At 38.3% G+C, this 15,820-nt stretch overlaps 1 protein-coding gene across 1 annotated transcript in view; it reads left to right on the forward strand.

The window, feature by feature from the left end:
- CFAP54 (cilia and flagella associated protein 54) overlaps positions 1 to 15,820 on the forward strand; it is a 282,672-nt gene that overhangs the window by 247,698 nt on the left and 19,154 nt on the right. Inside the window, exons 66-67 of the mRNA XM_069491252.1 lie at positions 1,826 to 1,967; positions 10,604 to 10,678. Of these exons, the coding sequence (XP_069347353.1) occupies positions 1,826 to 1,967; positions 10,604 to 10,678 (217 nt within the window). The remainder of the gene's footprint in view (positions 1 to 1,825; positions 1,968 to 10,603; positions 10,679 to 15,820) is intronic.

The following is a 15,820-nucleotide window of genomic DNA, read 5'->3' on the forward strand; positions in this document are numbered from 1 at the left end:
TCGTGCTCCATGATTTTCACTTTGGATGACTTCTTGTCCTTGCTGTGAAAGAAAATAAAACATGCGCTGTTTCAAGAGCTAGCATGCTTTCAATTACTCAGTCAACATCCTTCCTTCTTCCCTTCCTTCCTTCCTTCCTTTTTTCTTTTTAAGCAAAATAGCAGAAAACCTAGGCTATATACCAGTACAGCTAAGCAACACAGTCAGAAAATTATGCACTAGGCTTGTAAGTCTAGAAACATTGCAGTTTTTTTTTTTTTTTTTCAGAACTACATGAAGAAAACGATTACAATTTCTACAGAGTAGAAAGTCAGTTCTGGACACTACAGTTCTGGACACTCATTAGCAATCTATAACCCAAATGTCATAGAATAGTTTATCCTTCCTAGAATTCCAAGTATTATAAAGGAAAGATATACTATTTTTGGAAGAAAAATAAGAATTCTTTCTCTATATTAGAATGAAGAATGGAGTTTTAGAATACCATCTTTCTTTTATGTGGTCTCTTACAGCTAAGAATCTACATAGTCATGTCTTTTCCTCCTTTCAAAAGCCCTGTGAATTGGATGAAGTAGATTTTATTATTCCAATCTTGTCGTAGAAGGAAACCCAGGGCAGAGAGGCTGAGTGACTGATCTGAGGTCCTCTGGCCAGTGTGAGGAGTCAGGCATGACTCCTTTGAGTCCTAACCCTGTGCCCTCTCAGGGCCTGGGAAATTTTCACAGCATTATTGATGATCCATTTTTTAATGGGTACGTTTTCCAAATAAACTTTTAACAACAAATCTTTACATTTCAACTCTTGCATTTTTTATAGAAAAGTTTCTAAAACATACTACATGCATTCAAATCCTCTTATATGTAGTTAAAGGTGTTTTTTACTTTTCTTAGCTGAGAACCATCATTAGGATGATCAAGTATCGTACCATGCTGCAGCTGAGGATGCTGTGGAGAATTGGAGAATTGACATTCTTGTGTATGTTCCTGACACCAGTCTGCTTTTTGGATCATTTACTTCTTTTTCATAATAATTTTTTTCCTTCCTTGAATGGAGAAATGCATGCATGCACACACACACTTCTACATGCTGCTATGCCTACAGCATAGAGTCGCTGAGGGCCACACAGGTGGCTGTTTGGCTCCTTCTGCCTTTGAAGGCTTCCACCTTCTGCCCCCACTCCACTGGTCCACCTCTGCCTTCAGAGCATCAGCCTATGGCCCCTGAAGCTTTCTGTCTTTTGCATCATTGCTGCTAGGTCCTCTGCCTTCCTCCTTGGCTTTTGCTTTTCTTTTTTTCTTGATTTTTCTCTCTCCCTCCCTCCTTCTGTCTCCCCACAGCCTCCCCAATACACTGAATTGCTGTGGGCTGCTCCTAGACCAGCCTTTTAGAATCATTGTTAACCTATCATGATTCTTACCTTCAAGTCAGCCAGAACATCGTAGCATGGCATTAAGATTTACATAGGAGTAAATCTTTTGTTATTGCCTAGAGTTTGATTGCCCACGTAGATAACTTATTTTCTTTATTTTCATCTTCAGCAGTATTTTGGATGTGTACCTTTCTTTCATTGCACGTTTGCCAATTTATAATCATATATTTGTCTAAGTGTGTAACAGGACCATAATCATTATGAAAGTTAAGATTGTGTCTCTTTGCTCGTGTTTCTTGATTGAAGGAATGATTGAATGAATGATGTTTGGCAGTGTCAGAAATCTAATGGTTAAATAACTGAGGGCTTACTTAACACATCCTATAGATTCTGCAAATAAACAAATGACTTTCTTAACTTTTTCAATAAAATACATGTATATTTGTTATTTTTTAGAGTTATTGCAATTCACGAGAAACTATCTAATCTTGTGCAAATAGCTGAAATATCATTGCCAGCAGTTCCTGAAATTACTTCGAATGAAGATATATATGAAGTACAAGAAACAGAAGAGGCATCAATAGACAAAGAAATGGAAGTGAGTTATTATATATGGACAATGGCATTGCTATTGAGGAGGGATGTCATCACACACAGTTGTTTAAATTGTTTTTTATTTCATCAAAACAGAACTATATAACTAAACTTGAACTTTGTGGTTCTTCTGCCCTCTATTTTCTCTACTCAGAGTATCAGACATGACCCAAATTTTTGGCACGTACATAGTGTCCCCTCCAAAGCTCTTCTCAGAATACCAATTACCGATTCATTCTGACAGTGAATGAAAACAAAGCCAATCCAGAGAAATTATTCAGATATAACTGTGAATCCCAAGAAACAGTTGTGACTTATATTAATATTACTTTCACTTTTTCACTCAAGCTCTATTATTGAAACACCCAAGTAATATGTGAAGGAAAACTAGAAAATACAGATAGGCATATATTCTTTCAGACTTTTTCCATGCATATATATTTTTCTAGCCAAAGAAAGGGCTATTATCTGTATAGTATGCTGTAAATCTGATCACACAGCTGAGTTTTTTATAATGACAGGTGTGTGTATTTTGGGGAAGAGCGTGGTTTTCCTTCCCCTCCTGAGTTCTTAACCCATTGAGAAATGGGGCAGAGTAGACAGATATGTGGAGATCAAAATGTCAGCATCATTATTGATAAAGCTGATTAGAGAGCATGGCTTTCGATCTGTAGCCAAATGAGCTCATTAATGTTTTACCCCTGAATCAGCCAGACTTGCCCACCTAGTCATACAGTCATCTGCAGTCATCTGGCTTACCCACGTAACCACAGGGTTTCCCCATCTCCCCTTGCCCCCTCCAAGCTTACTGCATGGGGGAGCAGAGAATAATAGTCCTGCAGGTAGGGTGCCTCCAAAAAATGTCAAGAAAGATTGCCCAGAAGGGGCTGAGACTAGCACACTCCATTGCTTTCCCTAAACTCACTAATCATCAGATAAGTGACCCCACTCTCCTGGGGATAAATTAGTGACAGGTCCAAAAGAAGCTGGAAGTGTCTCTCCTTCTGTATAAGAAGAGTGGAAATTCCTTACCCTTTCTGGACACAAGAGACAGGGAATACGTGTTCTCTCCTAATTACCTGTTATTTAAATTTTTATTTGTATATTAATCCAATTTCTTGGGATATATATTCTGCATTTATTGTGGCCATTAAAAAATAGATCCAAAAGGCTTAAAGTAAAAAGGGGCAACCTCATGCCCAATCTCTCCTAATTCCACATTCCTGCCCTGCAGGGGCAGCCACTTTCAACTCTTTTCTTTTGTTATTTGCTTCCACATCTAGAAAGTATATGCAGTGTCAGTCATGAAAGGTGGGGTAACAACCAACCTCCAAATCCGAGAGGGCCAGCTGGAGGCCTACTCCATGTCACCTGCTCTGGGAGCCAGCATCCAAGCTAGCGGCTCACCCATAATATGGAACAGTGGCAGGAGGGGAGAAAGGGGGGAAATCATACACTGGCACATAAAATTTCCATCATGGCCCTTCCACTAATTTTTTATTGGCCAAATAAGCTGTCTGTTGTACCAACAATTCTGCTACCAGCTTGAAAGAAGGAAAGTCAGAAAATGTTGATGAACAGTGCTAAAAACAATGAATCATTGTTTTTTCTTGAAGTATCAATTTTAGATAATATCTCTTGATTTTTTATTATGATATATAAGGATTTAGCTCACTTATACTTCAACTTCTCCTTTTCCCTTCCCTTCTAAATATTGTTATATCACAAAATTTAGTTAAACCAATATTCAATGTTTACCTTATTATGACCCTGTAAATGATGTTCACAGCCAAGTCAAGTAGTGTACTATGCTTATGTTCCTTTCTTGTATGTTTGATTTTTTTTTGACTTGTCTTTTTTTTTCCCCCCATACTTTATTTTCTGCATGTTTTCTTTTTTTTTTCTTTTCTTTTTTTTTATTTCAGCTCATTATGGGGGTACGAAAGTTCAGGTTATATATATTGCCCATGCCCCCCCATCCCCCCGAGTCTGAGCTTCAAGCGTGTCCCTTCCCTAAACAGTGCACATCGTACTCATCATGTAGGTATGCACCCATCCTGTCCTTTATCCTTAACTTTTTCTCAGTCATTATAGCAGATCTTTCATATGTTCCTCCATAGATTTTTTTACTCAAGTGTCCGTACTTATCAAATTATGTCTCAATCTCGTTTTGCTCCTGGAACCTCCCACCCTCCTGCTCCAGTTGAAGACTGGTTGCTCTTAATCCCTGCTCCATGGCTCTGGTCTGGACCCTTCCTGCACTGCTTTTCTGGGTGAATTCCCAGCTACTGGAGTCCCATGCCTGCTTTTCTTCTCTGAAAGATTTTAAGATCTTCTTTTTATTTTTGGTCTAGTATATCTTTTTTTTTCTTAAATCATTTTCTGCTAGGTTAATATTTAATTGGTTATCAATAACAAAATATCTTTAATTCTTAAAGAATATTGTTGATATGGCTCTTATGTTTCTTTGTTTACCTCATCTATGCACTTTTATTATGTGAACATATAAAAATTGGCACCTCTCCTGATTTTCAGAGTATACTTGTTGGCATTTTTAGTTTGAGTTGACCAGTAGAGTGAGTGAATGCATTTTTCATTGTTATAAAAGCAGCAAGTCCAACTGTAAGAGAATCTATCAGGCAAGTGTAGTTAGTCTTTGCAAAATGCCACTTTCCAGCATTTATGTCTTCTGTGCCCTGTGCCTGGATTTATCATAAAGCGGATGTCTTCAAATTTTGGTTGCACAACTTTTTCAGTATCCTCAGGTGTTACAATATGAATTATGATGCTTAATGACATGCTGAGTGTGCTTATAACAAATCCCCCAATAGATCAGATTGCTCAACCTATCTCAAACCCAGTAGATTTTATGGCTATAACTGTAGGTATATATTTCTTTTATAAAGTGCATGGTTGTTCTTTCTTGTCTATTTTCAAGAAGAATTCAGCTCACTTTTCATTTTTATACTTCTTTTGTGGAACACTTACGATCAGTTTTTTAAGCACAGACCAGACTTACAGATTGCTGCCTTTGAGCCATGGTCTAGAATATTCTTTGCAGAAATTGTCCCTAATCCACTATTGTATAGTTCATATATGGAAAATGATTATTTTCTGCTGATCCCATCTGTCTTTTCACCTTAGATTGTCTGAGGCAAGAGAGTGAGGGTCCGTCAGAATAAGGATTCTAGATTACGCACTGCCACTCAGCTCTACTACCAAGGATCCGTCTCTTACCCTTTCCTGGGGCTGATTTTCCTCTCATCTTTAAAGTAAATGAACTGTTCACTCACATACTGCTCTGAGATGTAGAGATGGGCTCTCTGGGTGGAACGAGAGTCACCAGAACTTCCTAGTGGGGGTATCGAATTCATCACAATGAGCCCAGCATCTGAGCCAAAAGGTTGACTGTGGATATAAACAAATCAGAAATAAATGGGAATGAGGGTGGAATAAACGGTGGTGTTTGAAGATAAGCAGAGCAGGGAATCTGGAGGACCTACTTTGCCTTAAGGAAGGCTTGTGGCTGGCTTTCATGTCTTGGAATGTTATGTGTGTGTGGGAGTGTCAACCCTTGGGTAGAAAAATTTCAATTTTGGTGTTTTTCTTTGTGTTTTTCAATTTATTTTATTCTTCAATTTAAAAAGTGTTTCTTCAGTTTCAAAGTGGGGCATTTTAGATATGTTTCAGCTCTGCTGGTTCTGTATGTGAATGAACATATAGGAGAGCAATAGGAGAGGCCCCGGGCAGAAGGAACACTGATGTTTGTTAAGATGAATTGGTAAGAAAATTAGCTCACAGCATTTTCAAGTTGAGAAATGAAGTACAATATAAATTTTTCTTTTTTTCCACAATAATAACCAGCATAAAAAAAAAAAAACAACTGGATTCCAGGTTATATCAAATAAATCCCATTGACTAAATCTGCTAGTTCGTTGTCATGACAACCTTCACTTGGAGCTAATTAGAAGTTAACTAGGACACTTGATGATCAATTCTGGTCTAGAATTAGGCAGGATTTCATAACTTCTATAATATAATGTATTTATTTCTGTAACGGCATACATTGTTTGTGGGTTATTAAATGTAATGGTCTAAAAAATGTGCCTTTGGTTGATATGGGAGGTTGTGAATCTTGTTCTCTTTCTTCTTTTTTTTTTTTTTTTTTCCCCCTTCAAATCCCTAGGGTCCAGAATAACCCAAGAACTTAATTTAAGATGTACTGGAAGGGTTATAGAACAGATGTTCCAATCACTTTTGGCTTGAAAACCTTCTATGTCCTTCTTCTATAATGAATAACACTAGCTCGGAATGACTGAGTTATTTTATTCTGTCATTCACAGTTAAGGGGAATGTTCAGAGCCTATCAGGTGCTTTAAAGCATATGATAGATGCAAACTATCCTGATTTTACAATGCAAACACCTTGTTGGGAATGAAAGTTTACCAATATGAAAAGCTTAAAATATGTTTGCCAAATCACCTTAGTTCAGCAAACATTTATGGAACGCCTAGATTGTACAAGGCAATTAAAATTAGTATATAGGCAGCATATCCCAAATATCAAAGTACTATGAAAATATCGAGCAAAATACAATTGGAAATTAGCATCAGATTCTTTCGAGAAACTACTAGTGCAAATGTTTTTCAGGCTTGGGAGATGAGGACATAACCAATACAACCAGGTCCCTGTCATGGAGGAACTTAGTCATTGTATGTGTGTGGCCATACATACCCAGGTGTCATCCATAATGAGCCAAGTCACTCGTAACTCTGTCTTAGCAAAGTGTGACAGTCAAAGAAACACCAATCTGATGGTCAAAACCATTGAAAATAATCCAAATCTTTATAGAGTCTCTCATAGGAACATCCCAGGGGGAATCCTTTCATAGTACACAGAATTTTTTTTTTAAACTCTCTTTTCCCCAGCTATTCTACTCTCATATCTCCCTGGCATCCACGGCAGCTCTCCAACATCTGTCTCCTTTGGCTCAGACTCCTACAATGATCCCTCCAGCTCAGTCTGCACAGACTGTTTTGTTTCTTCTCTCCTTCCCACTCTGCCTCAGCTCTTTATTATGCAGTTCCACTTAAAGTGTCTCTGACTTCTCCCAGTTTTCCTATTTCCCGTTACCTGGATTCTGTACTGCACAGAAAGGTAAAGTTGCTGGAATCCTTCCTTCTCAACAGTGGGGCTGTTGATGCAAACTATTCCAATTTACTATTTTTTAAATCTCATTTACATGGATTGCATGTGTGCACGTGTGTGTGTTGAGAGAGAAAGTTGAGCTAGACTTTGTAATTGCTTAAATAGCTCAGAGAGCATTTTAAAGCCCTTGTAGACTGAAATATAGGCTATTTTTCTTTGCACCTCCAAATATCCCAGGCCTTACTGTATTGTTTTGGTAATTAGCTGTTTATATGTCTCTTTCTTTCTCTTGACTGTGAATTCCTTTGCTTGGGGGTCTTATTCATCTTTGTATCTCCAATATCTGGCCCCATAACTGAAACATATTGCCTGTATAATAGCTGTTTGTGAAACTTCTAGTTGGAGACCTATGGAGAAAACTTATTCCAGACTGAGGATATAGCAAGAGATGAAATAAGAAGTCACGGAACTGACTCTCCTATTCAGGGAATAATCAGGCATCTGTTGTAGCAGAAGCACAGGGTGAATGTAGCAGGAGGTGGCACTAAGGAGATGGGTGCAATTAAGTGCTTCCTCCTCTCTGATCTCCCCGCAGGGCGCTGTAAGTGTCTGTCTCTGCTACTGCTCTCCCTGGACCAAGAGTTGCTTAAGGGCTCTCTCTGTGTCTTGTTCATCTCCTATTCCCACCGCATGGCACACAGGATGCATTTGGTAGATGTTGAATGAATAAATGGCAAATGAACTTCGTTCTGCAGGCAAGGGCTGTGGGAAAGCGGGGCTGGTTTTTGGGGGCAGGAGTGGGTAGGGATCCCCTCACCTGGGAGGGTGTCTCATGATCCACCCTACGATTCGCTAAGATTCGCTAAGATAACCAAGTGGCCTGTGAAGGAGAGACGAGGGAAGGGAGAGTCTGGAGGCTAGAAAACAATTCGGATGTTCTTTACATATCGTAGATGAAAGATGATGAGGGTTTCGACTCCACCCAGGAATTGGCTTTAATACCTTGAAGGTACCCGGAGGGCCATCCCTCACAGAACCAGCAGAGGCTCCTTTTAAGGGAGAAGGTGTGAAAATTGAGCAAGGGTTTTTCCGAACCCTTCCCAGCGCCCCCCTAGTCACAGCGCGTATCCAATCGCTTTCTGACAGGGCAGATGAACTCCCAGCCTTTCCTCCCTGCATTTCTGCTGTGGCAAGGTCACGTGAGGCACTCGCAGCCCATTTCAGAACGTGTGTATGTGGTTTACCTCAAATAATGCCAGAGTAATAGAATATTGTCGAGGCGAAATTTCTGTTTGATAGATGTTGAGACAAGACAGTGGAAGGCATTTATCAGGTAACGTTGCTCCCTTCATCTGTTACGTGAAATGATTAATGATATAGACAGTGTCATTTTGCTTGATAGCTCTAGATGAAATCATGATGGTAACCCATCACGGCTGTTATTGAAACCTTTAATATACAGAGAGGACATAATTTAATCAGTCCTAAGAACTGAACCAGAAATATAGACAAATAAAGGGAGTACAGGAGTGGACACATGTTCCCGTCTGTCTAGTAAAGTGGACCAGGGTTCTGGAAAGCTCAGCACGGGGCACGGTGCACCCTGATCAGCGCTGGGTGTGCTGCCTGCCTTCTGTCCTAAGCCCGGTGAAGCTGGACGACTTCTAGGCACGATCGCTTCCTGCCCAGACAGTTTGAGTAGTCTCCTAGCCGATTTCTCTTTCTCTTGTCTCTTTCCTGACCAGTTCACCTTTAAACTGTGATCAGAATCATCTTTTTAAAGCAATCTCTACGTCATTCCCTTAGGGCAGTCACGCTCAGTTTTCTATATAAAATCCAAATTCCTTACTTTTCACGTGACCTGTTCAAAATTTACCTCTTCAGTCTTATTTCTGACCACTCTCACTGCCATGCTTCCTATGTACACCTGCAGTAAAGAACATATAAGATTCCATATGTTCCTTGGATGTCCACTGTCCGTTGCTTACGTAGAACTCTCTCCCCCTCAAATGCCCTAGTCCTTGTTCTCTTCCAGTTGAAATTCTACTATTCTTTCAAGGCTCAGTTTATATAACTCTTCTTCCATGAGGTCTTCTCTGTTCATAGTACGAGAAATTACTCTCTCCTACCTCTAGGATCCTATGACACGTCATAAGTACCTGTGTTCTGACCATATCCAACTTGATATTTCATTTAGTTGTGTATGAACCTATTTTTCTCAGGAATTGTAAAATTTTGTAAGGAGAGGGTCTGTTTCTTCATCTTTGTGGCCCATAGCACCTAATATAATGTCTTAAATATATTTTTTAAATCAAATTGAATTATGCATAGGTTTGGAACTCTAAAATTTGATCTTTTTCACGTTTATGCAGTTATTAAAACTGAAAACAAGGTTTTGGGTTGTGAATTCAATTGTTGTTTGCTCCTTTATTGTTAAGTTTTAACCGGCATTACTCAGTTATAATTTTAAAATTATGGTACTTTTATCACTCTATTCTGAATGCTAGTACATCGTATGTTAATACTATCATAAAAATGAGTTGTTGCTTCATCAGGCTGGACACTGGCAACATTGTGCAGTAGGCATAGTTTATCTCTGACGGTTTCGTAGTCAATTCCTTTAATTGCAAGTGATAGGCTTGGTGGGAAGGCAGTATTTGTCAGGGTGCGGTAGGTATGCTCAGGCATAGGCAAGGCCTGGAAAGGAAACACAATGGGCCTCACAGAAAACGGAACTGGAGGGTGGAAGCCAAGGCTGCATTCTGTCCCCCAGGGGCAGTGAGTTCTGCTCCTCTGCCCCTCCTCACATCCTGCCCAATAGCTGCCCTCTCCAACTCAGCACCCGACCTCAACTCATACAGCCAGAACTGCCTGTAGTTCTCTGTTGTCCTTCCTTAAATGAAATCATAATGACAGGGAATCTGGGGGTTTCAACCCTGCCTATGGGTAAGTCCCTCGTGGGCCCGAGGTCCACACATGAACGTGACTGCGTCCACACAATAGACAACGCATGCATGCTGTTGACCCGCTCTCCTCCTTTCCATTCACCCTTCCCTTTTCTTTCCCAATACCCAGTCATTCTTCCGTGATCAAGCCCCTTTCAGGGTTCTGAAACTCTTTATCCCAGGGCTCTCTTCTCAGAAGAAAAGTGATTTTTCAAAATACTTATTTTGGTGTGAATTACTTTACTTGTTATTCCTCTGCAACATATTAACAGAGAATGTGCAGGGAAAGAATCCTAAAATTATATATTATTCATGATTGATTGCAGATCTTACATTTTGTGGCCATCCTGTAATTATAATTAAGTACAATTCAAATAAGCCTAATTATTTAAGGGATTGTGACTTCGAGTCCCTCTGTCTTTTTCTGGGAACAAGGGTTAGGTGATGATCAAGAAAAGACAAATGAAATAAAATAGTTTAAAATTAAATATGCAATATTTTACCAATATTTATCAACCTTACTATATCATCCTCTTCTTATTTCTAGCACATGATTATTCAATGTTGCTCTGAAATAGTATCTCTGTTTTTGAATGATAAAGATTTTCAACCACTATCTGAGGTATGTACTTCTCCTTTAAAACTATATCTGATTGACTCAAAAGTATTATTATTGCTATGGAAATGGAACTACAGAAATCATCTAATTGTAAGTATCAAGGGCCTAACCCACCTTAATTAATGTGAAAAAGTGATAAACATGAGTTTACAATAGCATGTTATTTTGGTTACAATATTCTTTGTAATTTAAAAATCATCTCAAATCTACCACTCAGAGAATAACCTCTATTAACCTTTGAAGAATATCTAGAATTTTCTCCATGTATAAATAAACTTTAGAATTTTTACATCAATGGGATCATATTTTACATGCATTCTGTAACTTGGTTTTTTCATTGAACAATAATTTCATGGAGGTGTTTTTGTATGAAAAGTCTACCTTGTCATATTTAATGCCTCCATAATAGTCTCTTTTATGTATTTGTTGTGCCAGGTGCAACAAATTTACATAGCCATGTAAAAAAGATTTACATAGCTAGATCTTTATTGATGGCTCTTGAAGTTAATGGATTCTGGTACTTACATATTTCACCTTTCTGCATTATCTCCTCAGAGTTAATTCTTAGGAATTTGATTTTGGAGTAAAAAAAACCATACATACATTTTTTTCATTATAAAATATACATAATACAAAATTTACAATTTTAACCATTTTTAAATGTACAGTTCAGTGGCATTAAGTATATTCACCATGTTGTGTAACCATTACTACCATCCATCTCCAGAACTTTTTCACTATCCCAAATAGAAACTTCATCCCCATTAAACAATAACTCTCCCCCCCCCCTCCTCCTCACAGATCTAGGTAACCTCTATTCTACTTCCTATCTTTATGAATTTGCCTAGTCTAGATACCTCATGTTAATGGAATCATACACTATTTGTCCTTTTGTGTCTGGCTTATTTCATTTAGCATAATGTTTTAAAAGTTGTCCATGTTGTATTGTATAGTAGCATTTTCTTTTTTTAAGACAGAACAATATTCCATTGTATGCATATACCACACTTGTTTATCAACTTATCTGTTAATGGACATTGGGTTTGTTTCCACTTTTTGGCTATTGTAAATAATATTGCTATGAACATAAGTGTACAAGTATTTGCTTTCTATTCTTTGGGGTATATGCCTAGGAGTGGAATTTCTGGATCATATGATAATTCTGTTTAACTTTTTGAGGAACCCCAAACTGTTTTCCTCAGCAGTTGAACAAGTTAAACTCCCACCAACACTCTACAAGAGTTCCAATTTTTGCATATTCTCTCCAACACTTATTATTTTCCATTTTTTATTTTTCATAGTAGCCATCCTAATGGGTGTGAAGTGGTATCTCGTTATGGTTTTGATTTGCATTTCCTTAATGACTTATGATGTTGTGGGCTTATTGGCTATTTGTACATCTTTAGAGAAATGTCTATTCAATCCTTTGCCCATTTTTGAATTAGTACCTACATTTTATTACATAATAGCAAATGACCCTCCAGAAATGTTGCAGCAATTTTCTCTGCTATCAATAGATGAGAGGACCACTTTACCCTCATACGCATCTGTACTAATTTTCTTCCTCCTCCTCCTGCTCTTCCCCTTCTAATGATTATACATCTGAGAAATGAAAAATACTATGTTAACTCATTAAGGCCAAATAGAGTTCACATGTTTATTGGCAATTTGTGTTTCTCTTTTTACAAAATGGTATTCATTCATTTAGCCACTCAATGAATGTTTAGAGTGAACATTCCTGACACTGCTGCTGTGTCAGGAACGTCCTTCTAGGCACTGGAGAGCTAGCTGTGGACAAGCAGCAAGGATCCCACTCTTCTGGAGCTGCCATTTTAGCAGCAGGAAATAAACAGTAAACAAATCAATAAGCAAGGCAATTTCAGATTTTGTTAAGTGCTATGAAGGTAAAAATCAGAGAGATATGTTAGAGTAGTGGTCAGCAAACTACAGCCTGTGAACTATATCTGGCCACTGCCTGTTTTGTCAATAAAGTTTTATTGGAACACAGCCTTCCTTGTTCATTCATTAACTTATGGTCTAAGGCAGCTTTCACAGTACAATAGAGTTGGTAGTTTTGGCAGAGAATCCACAAAGTCTAAATTATTTATTGTCTTGTCCTTCACAGAAAATGTTTGCTGGACCCTATGATAGACAGTGACAGGGAATGGGGTCACAGTGTAGATAGGGTGGTCAGAGAAGACCTCTCTGAGGAGGTGACATGTGAAGTAAGACCTGAAATATTACACTGTGTGCTTCCCAATAGACCATTAGCTTCTCAGGGCAGGGGTGATGCTATATTCATCTTTGAGTTCTTACAGTGACTTGTACACCACATCACTTGGTCACTTTTCTTGAATTGAACTGAATCTCCTTCAGTTTTGAACACCTGAAATTTAATCTTTGCTTTGTCTATTCATTTGGCCATTCATGTCTTTTTTCCACTTTTTAAATGGGGAACTTAATTTTTTATTATGGAATTGTATAGATTTACTGTAATAGGCTATTAATAATAAAATCAAGCTTAAATATAATTTTGGGCAAACTGTGGTTAAAAATAGTTTACAAAAAAGAATTTGTTATCATAAGGCATATGATTTATAATGTCAGTGGGCTTTGGCTTCTGAAAGATCTAGATTGGAATCCCAGCCTTAAGTCTTCTTAGTTGTGTGAACTTAGACAAGTTATTTAACTTCTCTAAGCCTCAAATTTTCTCATGTGTAAGATGGAGCAATAACTCTAACCTCTCACAGTTGTTGTGAGGATTAAAGAAAATAATATATTTTAAGTATTTGTCACAGGCCTAATATAAATAATTGTTCAGTAAATATTAGCTGTGTAATCATCATCATCATCATTATCATCCTTACCATGGTTTTAGCCCCCTTGCCTAAATTCTTCATCCCTTAGTCAACTAATTTCAGTGAGATTTTTAGGATACAAATTTGTTTTGAAATATTCATAGAAAAGGAGAAGAAAGGGATGGGTGTGGTGGCTCCTGCCTGTAGTTGTAATACTTTGGGAGGCCAAGGCAGGAGGATCGCTTGAGGCCAGAAGTTCAAGACCAGCCTGGGCAACATAGCAAGATCCCTGTCTGTGCAAAACAATGTTTAAAATTAGCTGGCCATGATGGTGAGCACCTGTAGTCCCAGCTACTCAGGAAGCTGAGGTTGGAGGATCACTTGAGCCCAGGAGTTTGAGACTACAGTGAGCTGTGATCATGCTACTGCACTCTAGCCTGGGTGACAGAGTAAGGCCCTGTGTCAGAAAAAAAGAGAAAAAAAGGAAAGAAAAGAAAAAAGAAAGAGAAAAGGAGAGGAAAAGTATTAAAAGTAGAGAAAAAATAGGAATTATTTTTTTTGCCTGTAATGTAGATTACTGTTGAATCCTGTGGGAATTAGTTCAGTGTGCAGGATCCCAATATGAGATCCTAGTGGTGAGTCACCCATCCAACAGAAGGTGGCTCCCAATCCAATCCCATGCTGTATTTCCACTGAAAGCAAGACTGACCTAACTGTGCTGAGATGGGATGTGGACATTTATGAGCTGCCCCAAGAAGTAAATTGTTAAATAAACAAAATTACATGCCTTAGTGAAGCTATTTTTCTTACTGGCATGAGATCTTGATGTGCAATTTGGTCTCTTACTGAAAATACCTATTACAAATTATCTTTTCCTATATTAACTCCTCCTAATTAAAGCAAATATTGACACACACAGCTTGTGACACAAAGAAACTAAGAATAGCAAGGAGATGAAGGAGGAGAATGAGTGCTCCATGCTAACCGTCTTAGTGATTAATCACAGAATATCAATAACCATTAGGTATGATTTCTGGTGAGGCAGCAATAAAAAGCATTTTTAATTGCCTGTGTAGGTTCAAAGTATTGCAGTTTACAAGTTGTTAGGTAGGATTCAAACATGATGCTAAAAATATTCTTTCTGTTCTTGCTGTGACTGACCATGGAATGGACTGAGTCCTTTTATACAAACTCTGTTGTTCATCAGCAATTATTGGCTACCAGCTGCATAGAGAACACCAGTGTAAAATAATTTTGTTGCTGCAAAGGCAACATAAAGTTCCTGCAGACAGCTAAATTAAATATTTTCTTATTGGTCCACATGATACAAATAAATTTATGTGCGCGTATGTGTATGTATGGATTGAAATGACTAGAATCATTTAGAATCAGTATGGAGAGGAGGTTTCTAGGAGCAGACCCTGGTTTGAAGGTGGAAAAGGTTGTCCTGGGCCATGATATCAGAAACATTATATGAGGAAATTGCAAAGTAGTTTTTCTTGGCTGCGTGAATTTAGTAGGATTTGTTTTTTCATTCAAGATTTTAAACCAGACCTAGCATAGTACCTGACAAACAATAATGATAATAGTCATGAAATGCAAATACTACTACTGCTAGTGATAATAATAATAGTTAATATTTATTGAGCACATGGCATGTGCAGACATTGTTAAGCATTTTAAATATTCAGCATTACAAAAACCCTAACCCGTTTTAGAGATGAGGAAACTGATGCACAGGAAAATGAAGCAGAATGCTCAAGGTCTCACAGCTTGATAAGAGGAGGAGGCAGGAGTCAAATATAGGTCTGCTTAAATCAAGGATCTGCATTTTTAGCTAACCTACACCCAGTGAATGTTTTACTAGAATAGTGGGAGCAGATGCTACAGGGAGTCGAGGAGTGAGAGTGAGAATATGAAAGTTGCAAGTGTAGATTAACCTTTAAGAAGGTTTGAGAGGGTAGAAAAACAGCTAGAGGGAGACACAGAGTCAAGAGAGAGAGTGTTAGGGTACGAGTGATCATAAGGGAAAAGAATTAGGAGAGGTAGAGGTTGCCTGTCTAGGAGAGAGAAGGACAAATGATTGAGCAAGGCCCTAAGGAATATAAGATGGTTGACTGAAAGGAGAGGAATATCACCTCTCTCTAGTTTTCTCGGTAGCAGATCAAGGTAGGGATGTGAATGAGTTTGTGAGAAAAGGGCAAGAGAAGCTGGGCAGTTCACCCAGTGTTTTTAATTTTCCCAATGAAGTAGTGACAAGTTTATCTACTATTGGTGTAAGGCAGAGGCTTGAGGGATGAGAGATGAAGACCTACCTGAGTTTACTTGGAATAAGACCCTTGCAATT

Source organism: Eulemur rufifrons, chromosome 16, assembly GCF_041146395.1.
Source record: "Eulemur rufifrons isolate Redbay chromosome 16, OSU_ERuf_1, whole genome shotgun sequence".
NCBI classification, from domain to species: Eukaryota; Metazoa; Chordata; class Mammalia; order Primates; family Lemuridae; genus Eulemur; species Eulemur rufifrons.